This window comes from Diadema antillarum, unplaced genomic scaffold (genome assembly GCF_040938485.1).
Source record: "Diadema antillarum isolate AM-2024a unplaced genomic scaffold, OU_Dant_1.0 scf00000173, whole genome shotgun sequence".
Classification (NCBI taxonomy): domain Eukaryota; kingdom Metazoa; phylum Echinodermata; class Echinoidea; order Diadematoida; family Diadematidae; genus Diadema; species Diadema antillarum.
In genome coordinates, this window is record NW_027271062.1 from 619,649 (window position 1) to 634,743 (window position 15,095).

Genomic DNA, 15,095 nt, shown 5'->3' on the forward strand with positions numbered 1-15,095 from the left:
GAAAAAAAATTCATTACTGAGTGAAAGCGATAAACTACAGATACAAATACGTATTGTCATTACAGGAAAATATTTGCTTTTACATCAAAATCGATCCACATACTTGTACATGAGATTCATGCACATAAACTATCAAAGTAGCTTTCGCTGTGCTACAAGGTCGTGTGATGCAAGAAATGTTAACCCATTAAAGACTAGTCTTGAGTATACTTTGACAGGTGTTTAGAGGAATTGCTTAACCCACATTACAGCAAAATCAACTCATCCCAAAGGGGTTATGGATTACACACGCCATAATGGGCTTTGCATTTGAAGAGTTTTATAGCAAATGAGCTAAGCGCCATTTTTAAACATTTTAAAGTAAGTCCATCATCTGATAGAGCAAAATTAAACCCTTCCAGTAATACCTCCTTTGTGACATAACAAGGAACATTACAGTTATGACTAAAAATATCCTGTATTTTCTTATTATTTTCTTTGGGGTTTTTTTTAGCAGCTTTTATCACAATTATCTCAACTTAACAAGAATGGAGTTACATTGTAGCTCGTTTTGTGAGAAAACTCTTCATTTGTCCACACCCACCTTACTATTTTCTTTGGTTGTTGTTGTTGTTTTTTTTCAACCAGCTTTTCTCACAAATATTTCAACTTTAACAAGAATGGAGTTAGCTCATTTTGTGTGAAAACTCATTTGTCCACACCAACCTTCCTATTTTCTTTAGTCGTTTGTTTTTTGCAGCTTTAATCACAAATATTTCAACTTCACAAGAATGGAGTTAGCTCATTTTGTGAGAAAACTCATTTGTCCACACCAACCTTCCTATTTTCTTTCTAGTCGTTTGTTTTTTGCAGCTTTAATCACAAATATCTCAACTTAACAAGAATAGAGTTAGCTCGTTTTGCGATAAAACTCTTCATCTGTCCACACCCACATTTACTGTTTTCTTCGTTTTTTTCTTTTTCTTAACAGCTTTAATCACAAACATCTCAACTTAACAAGAATGGAGTGAGCTCGTTTTGCGATAAAACTCTTCATCTGTCCACACCCACACTACTATTTTCTTCGTTTTGTTTTCTTCTTAACAGCTTTAATCACAAATATCTCAACTTAACAAGAATGGAGTTAGCTCATTTTGCAATAAAACTCTTCATCTGTCCACACCCACCTGTGTTCTCAAGTGTCGTGATGGGGATACTCTGCCCCTCAACGCTGGAAGTCCCGTTGTACGTCAGCCGAATGGTGCAGGCGTAGTCGGTGCCAAACTGCACGCCATCGGAGGAGGTGAAGAGGAGACTGGTGCCCGAGGAGGAGTTCCCGCTCCCCGCGCTCCCACTCACCGTGGGGGCGTTGTCGCTCGTGCAGTTTACGACGTACGACCTAGAGTGTGACAATCAAGAAGTGTTGAAGTACAGGTTGGTGGAGGCACACTGTAATTCGTCGTGCGCATGGCAGATTGTCGTTAGCGCGCTTCCCTGCGCCTGGCAGATTGTCGTTACAGTGTGGGAGTGCGCATGGCAGATTGTCGTTAGGGTGTGGGAGTGCGCATAGGGTTAACAACATTCTGCCATGCGCACGGAAGTGCGCTAACAACAATCTGCCATGCGCACGGAAGCGCGCTAACGACAATCTGCCATGCGCACAACGAATTATGAAATGACATACCTGCTGCAAGAGCAGTTGAACATTCGAGTGAGTAATATCTGTGCTCAACCACACTGGATAAATTTTGCATATTTTAGATAACACAAAATAAAAATATAAAACTGCATTATATGTCAGAAGTAGAATATCTGCATGTCTTTACTTTTAGACTGGTTAAAGGTCGAGCAAAGCGTCTGAAAACTTTGTATTTCTTTTACAGTACTCCACGTGCTGTGTGAAAAGTACAGGCATAGCAAAGCACTTCAAGCTGAAAGTCTTAAATCAAAATCTACATTTATACTAGCACCACCAATGGCAAACAATCACTACAGCCACAACAGCAACAACACATACAGAAACCTCCACAATCAGCCCAAGCACCACCCTCAACTCCTCATCACTACCCAAAACCATTACTACCACCACTACTTTCATTGCCATTCCCAACACCCCACCACCATACGATTCAATCACCATCACCATCACTGTCACTCCCATCCCCCCACCACCCCTAACCACTATCATCACCACTGCTTAACCCTAATCAGGCTGGGGGGGGGGGGGGCGGAATCCGCCCCCCTCAACGTTTCGCGCAATATCTTCGCAGCGCGATAAGCTCCCGCCGCGATGTTTCATGACTTTTTTCTTTCAAGTATCGCGCAACTTTTGAGACCAAACTTGTTGCGCCCGCGCGTACCGTTTTGACGCGATGCCCGTTCGAAAAAAATTCGTCGACCCCAAAATTGCTCCAAAACGTGATTTTGTGTACAAATCCAATGCAAATTGTGTTTTTTCAATTAATTCACATAAAAATTCATATCTTGACTTAGAATGGACGAAATTAATTTATTTTAGCATAATAAAGCTTCTAAAAATGTCTGTGACAAATTTTGGCCAAAAAACAAACAAAAACAAAAGGTCGAAAAACAAAGAAATACATAAGAAATTCAAAAAAACAATCAAATACATAAGAAATTAATTTCGATACAGATTTTTTTTATCCTATGTCTCAAGAGAATGATACAAGAAACATTTTAAAAAGAAATTAGCTTAATTAGAGCATTAATAAGTGATTTAGAGCCCAAAACTGATTTTATACATAAATTACAATAATTAATTAATATAAAATATAAGAAACATTTTTCGGAGAAAGCAACCATACATTTTGATAGTATACGTCGCGGGCGTCGCGTGTGCCGATTTTCGGCGCGATCACGCGTTCCATATGCGAGATCTGAAGGGGGGGCGGAATCCGCCCCCCCCCCCCCCCCCCCCCCCCCCCCCCAGATATAGCATAGCCAAAAAAGCCCAGCCTGATTAAAATTGCCAACACAACCACCCAAACACCCATCAACATCCGATCAACCTCCACTATCACTACTGTCACTCCCACCCCCTCCCCACCAGCCAAAAGCACTATCATCACCACTGCTTCTATCGCCAACACCACCATCCGATTAAATCACCCCGACCATCACCACCATCTCCCAACCACCACCACTGCTTCAACCGCCATCACCACCACTACCAACACCAGAAAACTCTGTGAGCTTTACCAGTCTTCTTCACTTCCATTCACAGCTGGGCTCAGAGCTCGAGGCGGGTCCCAGTCTACAAAGATCTGTTCAAAGGCTGGAGCTGTCACATTAATCTCAGTGGGAGCTGTACAAAACAAAATAGATAAGAAATAAATAAGTAAAATAACTAACAGGAAGAAAAAGTGAATATCCTCAGGGCTCGACTTTAGCGGTGGCCCGGGTGCCATTGGCCACTAAAAATCACTCCGGGCCACCAAAAACTGACCCTTCTGTGGCCCGGTTGGCCACTAATAAATCTTAAGGCCATTAATAATCATGACACACTTATACTAGGTAGCCTTTCTTCCCATATTTTCCCTCCAACAAATCCATAAAATCATGCATACGCAAGCCTAAAACTAACGTCTCTAACGACTGTCTAGCGATGTCACGATTTCAGTAACTGTCAAACACTTACCGGTACTCACCGCAACACCAACGTTCATACAGAAGAAAGTCCATTTATATTCCAATACACAACGTGTGTCTCGCAGAATAATGTGTGGTGACGAAGCCAGTATTTTGGCAGTAAAGTAGCGGCAACAGAAGAAACTGTCTGCCGTTTTCTGCTCGCGGTAAGCTGCCAGCAGGTGAGTCGAGTGGTGACTTGTTATGCGTGCTCCACATATGGTAGAGCATAGCACAGTGCATATTCACTAATTCAGATAAAGAGTGGTGTACACCAAGTTCACCCAGAAAAAAGAAAAATCCCACGATGCCAAGGTGCCAGACTGGGGAATGGGGAGGGGTGGAGAGAGAGAGACCGATCAACAGAAGAAACCGCGCGTACTGGCGCATTCTTGGAGGTCATGAACTGTCTGGGGTCTTGGAGATGAACAGGGAAAGAATGTTTTAATTAAAGATAGCTCAAGTCAAAGACCCAGTGGATTACAAACGTAATGATTCTTTATTTCTTTCATGTAAGCTCTTTAAAATCACTCTCCTGCGATTTTGTGAGGTATAGTGTCACATTTTTTATGAAAACACAATTTTGACTACCAATGACAGTAAAAAAAAATTATTTGTTTTGTGCAGAGATTTTATTTTGTCTTTATCCTGACTATACTGCTGCATCAACAGCGTAAAATAAATTACTGAAAGATTTTTAATGCATTTGAAATGTCAAATTTTGAGGATGCAAATATGTGGATAATCATCGGATGTGGATGATCATCAGCCACATTGAATTGTACCCTCTAAATTTGACATTTCAAATGAATAAAGTAGGCAATGTTTCAGTAAATTCTGAAGCTTTGTGAATATGAAATTTCTGGCAACCTCCATTTGAACTTCAGGCATGATAAGCTCCTAAGATTCAGCAAAAACAACTCAACAGATCAGAGATAAACTTCCTTCGAATTGAGAATTAGCACACAGATTTGCTGAGCGTGAGACCACGAGAAGCTTCAGCTTTGCTTTGAGATTGAGTATCGGGAAGTTTTCACAAACTCCAGGATCACCACTCCCTGTCAACTCCAACATGTTGCTCCCCAACGTGCATGGTGAATGCATGACGTCTCGATGTCACCGTCTATAGATACCCGAGGCTGCTTTGTTTTTGTCTTGGAATATTTATTCATTTCGTGTCATGACATGAGTGTAGTAATCTTTTTGCATGGCGATGTACAAATTTGTGATACTCAACTCGTCTCTTTGACGTTTTTCTTTGAGGCCAAAAGGAAGACAAAATAGTATCATTACGTTTGCAATTGTTCAAAAGGTCTGCTTTTGATAACTCACAGACTAATCACCAAGGGGCTGTTCCCAGGCCCTCCACCCATTCAGTAATTTACAAGCGCGCGCAAATTCCTCTGCTATGTGGTTTTGCCAGCCAGCTGTCGGAATGTGCTTTGAAGTTACATGGCAGCCCTGCCTGGCTGGCATGAATGGGTGTCGAGTTTCAATCAATATCTACTGTTGTTTTATTCTTGTCTTAAAACATGTCGTTTCACCTGATAGAAACACGGAAATCAGGAAGGTGTTACAGCTGTAAGGAAGAGATTTTTGTTGGTGGGTTGTAATATTATGTGTGTGTGTGTGTGTTTTCTCACGTTTTTTTTCTTCCATTTTTTTTTTCATATGGGATCGAGGCCAGGGTGGGGAAGGATCAGAGTGAAATGAGCACTAGTGCACAATGAAAGGAGTCAGGTAGAGGGGATGTGGAATAACCAATTAAAAGCATTTTGAAATATTATTATGTTAAAAAAAAAATCTTGGTCTCAGTAAGAGGCTCTGTGATTAATTAGATTATTTCTCCTGGTGTATTTCTAAGGAGTGCTGAGGAGCGCGGTACCTACCAGTCCTAAAAAATGAAGCCCTGATAGCTGGCCTCAAATAGGATATTTCTCTCTTTTTATCCACTCTTTATCAGCTTCACTTTCTTTCTTTTTTCATCAAAACCTTGACATGCAAATGATTTTTGGCATTACATTTGTATTTATATTTCCTGATTTTTTTTTTTTTTTTTTTTTTTTTTGGGGGGGGGGGGGGAGTGAAATTCCTGTTCAGGCAAATGTTTTGCAATAATTTGAAAATCTGCTTGCCCAAACGGGCAGGTGACTAAAAAAAGTTATGTAGAGTTTACGTCTACAGTGTAAGCTACTAATCAGTAATTGTTGTATTATGCAGTAATACACGCCCTTCGATTCCAACATCAAAAACTGACAAAGCATCCGGGCCACCTAAAATTGTATTTGGCCACCCAAAATCATGGTTAAGTGGCCCGGCTGGCCACCTAAAAAAAAAGTTAAGGGCAAGCCCTGATCTTTAATTGACCAATATTCACAGAAGATAGTGCATTGAGTGTATATCTAAAAACGGAGAGCAATCTCCTTTCTATGAAGTCGTCAGATTTTCAAACATACAATATGTAGTGAGGAAATCAGTTATCACTGGTTATCTAGAGTCCGAAGATTCAAATTTACCAAACTATAGAAATGCATTTTCAGTCAACTTATTGTATTTGCTTACTGAAAGGTGACATCTATAGTTTAACATCAGAGAAGGAAAAAAAATACTAGACTTCATGCACCTATAATATTCCAACTTGGTCAATACCCCATGGGTAACACCCCCTGGATCTGCCCTGAATAAAGCTGAAAGTATATCATAATTTCTTTTTGTGCTTTGAATTAAATATTAAACAGCATTTCTGGTTTCATAGATGAAGATTCTCTTAAAGTAACAGGGCATGGTGGCCAATCGCGTGTTCCATCATCCTTGCGATGGCCCCTGCTGAGTTTGATGACACTCCGTCACTGGGTTTTCAACGAAAAAAAAAGTTGAAAATGCAGAAAGTTCATACAGGATGGATGAGAGCAGATGAACAAATAAAGCCTGATTCAAAAAGATGCTGGACGATGAGTGACCGCATGAACCAAAGGCTTGGGTGAGCTTAATTTAAACCCATTGATGACGGACTGATTTTGCTACAACACGCGTCTCCCATAGATACCTGCCCGAGTATACTTGGGACTCGTCCTCAGCGGGTTAAGAGTCTTAAAACTATTACTTACTACAGAGACACCTGCCTACTACAGAGGCACCCTAGACACCTCGGCCGTAATCTGGCAGAACTGCGTATCTCCTTTAACACATTACGCCAGAAATCGGGTTTAAAGATTCAATGTTACACCTTTCTAAACTGAGATACGATGAGTTGCATTTTTCCTCTTTTCTCGGTCATAATTGGTCTAAAGAATTTATTTCCAGCAAAAAAATGACAATTTGACCTTTTTAAGTAGTAAAAATTACCAATTTTAAAAACTTACGCAGTTCTGCCAGATTAATCGTCGCCAAATTTTTGCGATCGTAATCTGGCATAACTGCGTATCTCTGGTCACGTGCCCGGGTTGATCAGCCAGAACTGCGTAAGTTTTTGGCCATGCGGGGGGTTTTTCAGGCAGAACTGCGTATCTCTAGGAGATACGCAGTTCTGCCTGATAAGCACGTGTTTCATCAGGCAGAACTACGTATCTCTTTTTGTCGTCAACCACGTGCTTATCAGCCAGAACTGCGTATCTCCTAGAGATACGCAGTTCTGGCTGATAAACACGTGGTTTATCAACCAGAACTACGTATCTCGGTCTATTTTCTGCGGGTTGTCTATCGTATTTTACCATCCACCCTCTTACTATTCAGCGGATGCAGTGTCAAAACAATGAATATTTTAAATCGAGTACAATTTTTTTGAAATATTTGTATTGTATAAAGTCATCATTATTGATTCACATTTAATTTCATTTTATCCATTCATTTGTATATGGAAAATAACTTGCTTTCCCCAAATGTTGTCAGTCTGTGTTCATGTTTCAGTATTATTTAGCGGCACAAGAAGTACTGCTACATCAAAAGCCTGGCTGCTGCTTGGGTTATTGTCGATCTCATGAAGCATTACATTTGGACTAAGAATAATATTAGACTAGGTTCTAGATGTTAAGCTATATTGTTCATCAAGACTACAGGTATATACTACACTGTAGACCGTCTAGACCGTAGTCTATTCAGGCCTAACGATACACTAGACATCTAGAGACTAGTGCGGTACGTAGGAATCTGCATACGATAGGCCTACTGATCTCATCATTATCCTAGTATTCCTACTCTATGCCCAAAGTAAGAGTAAGCCTAGACCCTTTTGGCTGAAGGCCTAAACTCTATTTAAACTAAAGAATACGAGGAGCTAGGCCTGACTAAAAGTTTATTCACAGCTTTATTAGAAAATAAAAAAATAGACCCTAGTTCTCGTTTGTGTCGACTCCTAGTCCTACTGTAGGCCTTATTGTCACTAACTACTTACAGTACTAACGTTAGGGTAGTAGTGTTCTAACCGTTACTATCTATTTCTACGCAGGCCTATTAAAAACGTACGAGAACTCTCGAACTCTGTCTACTCGATTGTCTAGGTCTATGTAACATCCAGACGTCTATTTTGGGGCGTCATTATAACAGACTAGTAGATCAATGAAAATTAGTTTCTAGATTTTCTAGTCTAGACTCTAGATCTAACGCTAGACTCTAGATATCCAGGTAGGGGCTAAATCTAGCGTTACAGCTAGACTGTTTATTGGGGATCTAGGCCTAGAAGGTACTAATGTTGTAGATCTAAGAACAACATAAAGCCTAACATGCCTATCTACAATGACTAACGGTAAGTCTATAAAGTCTATAGCCTATAATGTCTAGTAGTAGGCCCCTAGTACTAGTAGTAATGTATAGAACACAGATCTAAATCTAAGTTTCAGATCTATTTCTAGGGCTAAATGTTTATAATTTAGCGTTTAACCTGTAGATTCTAGATTCTTCATATTACAGACTTCAAGAATGTCTGGCCGAATCAAATCTAGAAAAATAGAAAACTGAGTAAAGACAGAATAACCGGCGATTCAGCCTAAGTTAAGTAACGGTAGGCCCCAGTAGTCTACTAGTAGTAGGCCCCTACTGCACAATTTACTGGGAGTACCGGTACGGTACCGGTATTAAAAAGTAAACTGTAAAAGTGTTAGTATTGGTCAATTTCTGACGTCTGTAGGATTGGATCGAAAATGCCATCGTTATAGACGGTATCCTAGATATTCATTAAACTTCTCGAGATCAATCCCATAGATCCAAGCCCACTAACCGCTTATTACAATGAAAAATAAAATAAGAAGCTATGGTCAATGGATTACAGATATTGTTGTTCGCGTGACCTACGCTACCGCACAGTACATTGATTTCACGTACACTAACAATGGACAAGTGCTGCAGCAGTACCAAGTAGGCCTAAAGTTGACTGGAGCGTGATGTCAGACAAGATGCAAACTATAACGTTTGTTAGATCTAGAAATGCTCTAGGCTTAAAAAACACTAGATTGTAGCAAAACTTAATAGTAAGGCATACCGCATATTGACCTGTTTTGAAGCCTGCCAGTCTATGAAGGGAAAGAAAGTGGCAATTTCCCCCAAGAGCAACGAGGGTTATTGCTTTAGCGTGACTGTCGTCGTGTACAATACACGTAGCCGCACGACGTGTCTAGCTAGCTAGCTAGCTAGCTAGGCACTGCTAACCTGAACGCGCAGCGCGTTCGTCACTACCAAGGTCGCGCACGCGCGTGTTAAGATATACCATGTCCGTGCGGGATGCAGGAACACCTTGGTCCAAGCGTTGTCGTAAGTCGACTTACGCAGTTCTGCCTGATTAACATCGGAAAATTCATTTCGAATCTCGACTTACGCAGTTCTGCCAGATTAATCGCCCTCTCTCCTCAGGAATTTTGCCAAAATCACTTTCTAAAAATAACTTTCTGTACCGATTCACAACTTATTTTTTGGCCCACTTGAAAGAGCATGAGAAAAAACACACAAAACACTCAAAACCTGAAAATCGACCAAAATCGACTTAGGGAGTTCTGCCAGATTACGGCCGACCTGCCCGAGTATACTCAGGACTCGTTCTCATAGGGTTAAAAGTTTTAAAATCATTACTTACTACAGAGGAAGAGGTTGGCATCCACATTGAGGAAGTAGGTGGGTGATGATGAGGATGATGATGCCAGAGAGGTGCCTGCCAATGAGGCGGGTGTGGCACATTCACCCCCACTGACCGAAGACTGAACATCCTCCAGAGAGAAGTAGACATTGCAGCTGCAGGCAAGGTTGTTGGTGTCCAAGTCCCTTGATAAGAAACAGGTTGAAAGATGAGAAGATTGTGGACATTTGAATAGTCAAAAGATCCAAACTCTTTTTTTTTTCAAAGACTACATCAGAAGATTTTAAAAAATGAAAGTCATAAACATCTATTGGTTCCCTGTTGGGGGAATGGATCTAGGCATATCAGGTTTGAGAAGAAAATGTTCAATACTGTTTAGAATCATCTTCTTATTCTTATCCTTTTACTTCTTCCTCAACTACATCTTGAACTTTTCCTCCTGCAACTTTTCCATATATTTATCTGACTTTAACTCTTTATGTGCCACATTCGCATGCCCGACTCACTCGATGGCGTGTCAACTTTGCATATTCTGCTCAAACCCGCCCAAATCTATCGATAAATCGCCAAATGCTGCAGTACAATGAAAGCTTTTCTCGCGCTTCTGTTCGTCTCACATACAGCTTGCATTTTATGTAGTGATTGACTATCGAGCAGTGTTAGCTAATAGATTTGCAAGTAAATTCTAAGTTTCTGTCACTGTTTCATGTGCAAAAGTCATGCCTTTACAGTAATGTAGCTACAGGTAATTTCAAAGCAAAACAATCATCAATTTCTGATACAATTTTAATCAAAGCATAGCTTTGCATTTTCTCCACAACTTTGCTCACTACGTGTCCAGTTAAACAGAAATCTATAGCAATATTAAAGATAGATTTGAAAAACAGAATGTTTTCTCAAAGTATAAATACATTGGTGTCCTAGAATAATGCGGTACTCAGGGTGTTTCCCCCATGGCACACAGAGTTAAATATCATCTCAAACATTTTTTTCCCATTCTCCTTCACTGTTTTACACTTATACTTCCTCTCACTCCTCACAACTGCTCTTCTCAATTTCATCTTATTCAGCATCATTATCCTCTCACTTTTTCTCTTCTTCTTCTTCTTCTTGTTCTCATTCCTCTTCTTCTGTAATGTATTCTGTCTCTGTTTGCATGAATTCTCACAATACCCTAACAGTACATAACTGAACTACACAGTATACACTATAAGTGCAAAAAGAGGTTTTCTCTCTCCCTCTCCCTCCCTCTTTTTCTGTCTCACTTTCTATCTATTCATATCAGGGGCAGATCCAGGAATTCGGTAAAGGGGAGGCACCTTTACAGAATTAAAGGGGAGGTACACGGCCGGGATAGTTTCTTTTTATACATGTATCTATTGTTTTAAAAGAAAATGAAGGGGGGCATGCGCCCGATGCGCCCCCATCTGGATCCGCCACTGCGTATAGCTGTACATCTCCAGCTCATATGAACAATGCATCATGAATTCTCTCATTGCCATGACGTGGAATTTCCACACTGTCAAAACATATCCCCCTTCAGTAGCAATAATCATTTGTACAAAAGCATTATAATCTATGATAACATACTTTGAACACTTACATCCATTATTAGCTTCCAAACATAGTGTAACTACAAACGATGTACTGGTGTTGTATTTGTTCATTGATCACTAAAAATAAAAATCTGCCCATTATGGGAACTGGGCACTCGATCAACGCATAATTAAAGCTCAATATACGAAATATATGTATCAACGACAGTTAATAATGAGTTTAATTATAAAAAAGAAGAAAAAAAGACTGAGAAAAAAAATCCCACTCACAGGGAAGAGAGGGAATCCAGCTGAGTAAACGCGTCCAGGCCCAAAGTCCGGATCTGGTTGTTGGAGAGATCTCTGCAACAAAGAAGAGAAGTTTAGTCATGAAAATCAGACTGTGTGAAAGCAGTTCATGCAAAAATTTAATATTGATCAGACATAAAGTATGTTCACTGATGGACTCACATATTCTTTTGTTAACTACTGTAAGAAAACCTGAATGGGTCGGTGAAAGTAAAAAACCTGGTAAGCTCAGCCTTGATGGCTATGTATGTTTTCATATGAGTTTTATAGTAAATCAAGCACACTACTATGTTAGAAAAAAGTAAACTGGCCAAAAAATACATGCAGGTTTGATACAGGAAAAGAACAGATAAAGATAGAAGAAACTCCATGATCTTTCGATCAAAGTCCTTCTTCTGGTCAGTGTCACAAAACTAAACATGAATTTAGGCCATGACTGTGGGCACTCGTCTACATTTTGGGAACCCGGTACACCAGTTTCATAGAAGGTTCCTGTACGGAATGGGCTAAAGAGACCATAATTAAATATTGAGGCATGCTGGTACAAGCAAAAAACACAGAAACAAAATTTGATAAAAAACCCCGAAAGTAAGAGTGAAGTGTGCACCTACGCACACAAAAAAAGATGACATACAATTTACATTCTTGGAAGCAAACTCTGGCAAGGCTGGATACTTACATTGTATTGAGATTATCCAGCGGGTCAAATGCTGGGAAATGCTCTATGAAGTTGTTGCTCAGGTATCTGCCAGGGGATAAAATGATTAAAAATCTGTCAATTTATACCTTCCACACATCTCTGCCATCGACAGCACAATTGCGACGGAAATCAGCACTAACATTGCCTGCGAAGAATCTACAAATCTAGTATATTGAAGATATATATATATGTGACCGTGCACCTCAAAACGAACATAAAGTCGCACACACTGATTTTGCGTGAGGACTGAAAATAAATGAAATGGGTCAACCTAGCCGAACTTGATTTTTTCATATTTTCTGAAAGAGCGGATCTTCTTTCACACTATGCTAAAATTTGGTATCATAAAACGGGCAAGAAAGTGTGTTTTTTAGCAGTTTATCTCGAACATTTTTGGTAGAATAGTGTGATTAGGTGTGTCTTTAGAATCCCTTTTTCATTTCTGAAAAACCTTGTCCACACTCTTCACTTTCAACTCTAATAACTTTTGAAAAGATAGTGCTACTGCTTTGAAAGTTGGCATTAATTATGGACAGAATGTGTTAATGAGGCATGCTTAATGTCAGTTTAATCTGATAATCCCTTCATTGTTGTTACTCTGGTGGTTTACTTCCTGTTTTGTGCCCCATTCATCGCACAGCCAGCACGGTTTGGTAAAGATTAAGCGCTTGAATAGACACTGTACTTCAGAGCCTCTTTTCTCAGTTCACACTTTTCCTGAGTTTGTGCTTTCTTTCCAGTATTTAGATAGGTTAGGAGAGTCCATTTGATTTGAGTTATACATCATTTTAAAGCTTAAAGTCTGCTCTTTCAGAATATGGTCTTAACTAAAAATTCATGTCTGGCGACTTTTTGTTTGTTTTGAGGTGCAGGGTCACATATATATTCATGCTAATTTTGCATAGTTCATGGACAAAATCAGGCTATCTACTATTTGTATTTCAATGTTTTACATGTTTTTTAATATTTGTCAGAATCACTATTCCAAGCACACAAAAAAATTATAAATTGATTTCAATCAATAAAAGCAAAAAATAAGCAGGCTTTTATGAACTTTGACTACAAGAGCAATTTGCAATGAAATTGTACATTAATTCAAATTTTCGAGTAATTTCTGGTGCAACATGCATGTTACTACATATCTATGCATAACTTCTAAATCACACGCCCGGGTTTCGCAAATTTGGTGTCAAAAGATGCGGGAGACTCAAAAGATCAATCTGTGATGGTGACATTCTGCACAATATATGTTGCCATCACAAATTCGTCCTGTTAGGGTTAACTCTTTACGTGCCATGGTGGAAACCCCCTGTGTGCCACGTTATTCTGAGATACGAAGGTAGTCATGCTTTGAGAAAGAATTCTGTTTTTCCAATTTATATAACTTCTACAAATTTCTGTTAAGATGGGCATAATAGTAGGCAAAGTTAAAGAGGATGCCAAGCTTTCTTTCGATATAAATTGTATGACGAATCTATTTTCAGTATTTCCCTTGAATGGCCAGTTGCTACATTACTGTAAAGGCTTGACTTTTGCACATAAAACCGTGACAGACACTTAGAATGTACGAGCAAATCTAGTTGGAAAAACCGCTTGATAGTCAATCACCACATAAAATGCAAGCCGTATATGAGAGGAACAAAAGCACCAGAAACGCTTTCATTGTACCGCGGGATTAGCAGTGATTAGCGAATTATCAATCGGTTTTGGCGGCTTTGTTTGTTGAGCAGAATATGCGAAGTTGGCACGCTGTCGACTGAGTCGGACGTGCGAACGTGGCACATAAAGAGTTAAACACTTACATGTTCCTCAGCTGATTGAGACCATCAAAGGCCCCGTCTCCCACCGTCCTGATGTTGTTGTCATTCATAAACCTGAAAAAGGAAGAGATATCTCAATTAACCCTATCTGTTTCAGGAACTTTATAGACAGTATGAACAATGCTGCAGGATTTTGTGTGTTAATTGGCAGTAAAAGCAGACAAAGTACAATATTTTAATAGGAACTTGTGATTTCTGGAGATGTTATCTGATGATGTTAACCTATTTATCAGAGGCAGTTTGAAACTAGCTGTCACATTGTACAATGTACATTGTACATGTATTTCAACATCATAGAAAAGAGTAGCATGCTTTAATGTATAACATGGAGTAAACACACAGAAACATTGAAACATATTTGGGTGTGGCATTGTCCATCACCCCTTTGTGTGTCCAGCCACTATTTTTAGCTCAACATTAAAAGCTTTTTTTTTTCCCGCCAACAGTGAGTATTTAACCCATCCAAACTTCAAGTACGAACAAATCCACTCGGGAGTAAAACATGACTGTGATGTTTAATCACAAAAGCTACGTGTACAAAATGCCAGGAAAATATCTGTTTGTTTTTGGCAGACATGAATTTGGTAGGTGCTAATCTTGAAATTGATTATACATGTGTAGAGCTGTATACTCTTGCCCTACTTCATTGCACAGAAAATATTCCAAAAAAAGAAGTCAACTTAACGTTAGAAATGGCGAAGGTTATGTTGCCAAAGTCGGCTCTACGGGCAATCTTCTTCCTTTTTCTGATCTCTGAATCTTTATGAGTATCGTGATGACACAGCACATACATGCGCCTCAGTCCAACAGGAAGGCTATACTGCCCTACTTTGGCAAAAGGAAGCAAGTGACATACCATCCGAATTTGAGTTATGGATGTTTTCATAATTCACATAACGATCTCTTCTTTCAGGCCAAATTTCATGCAGAAACACTCATCCTACTAAGAGATATGTTAGAAAGGACATCATGATAGTCGACTGACGTCAGTGTAAATGACAGACACATTTTGCTCATTTACCAGAAATGTCACTTTTGTCACT

At 39.6% G+C, this 15,095-nt stretch overlaps 1 protein-coding gene across 1 annotated transcript in view; it reads right to left on the reverse strand.

The window, feature by feature from the left end:
- Positions 1–15,095, reverse strand: part of LOC139722854 (uncharacterized) — a gene marked incomplete at its 5' end in the record, with an annotated part of 105,016 nt that overhangs the window by 56,025 nt on the left and 33,896 nt on the right. Inside the window, 6 exons of the mRNA XM_071634140.1 lie at positions 1,167–1,378; positions 3,199–3,304; positions 9,689–9,873; positions 11,515–11,586; positions 12,212–12,277; positions 14,035–14,106. Coding sequence (XP_071490241.1) covers positions 1,167–1,378; positions 3,199–3,304; positions 9,689–9,873; positions 11,515–11,586; positions 12,212–12,277; positions 14,035–14,106 — 713 coding nt within the window. The remainder of the gene's footprint in view (positions 1–1,166; positions 1,379–3,198; positions 3,305–9,688; positions 9,874–11,514; positions 11,587–12,211; positions 12,278–14,034; positions 14,107–15,095) is intronic.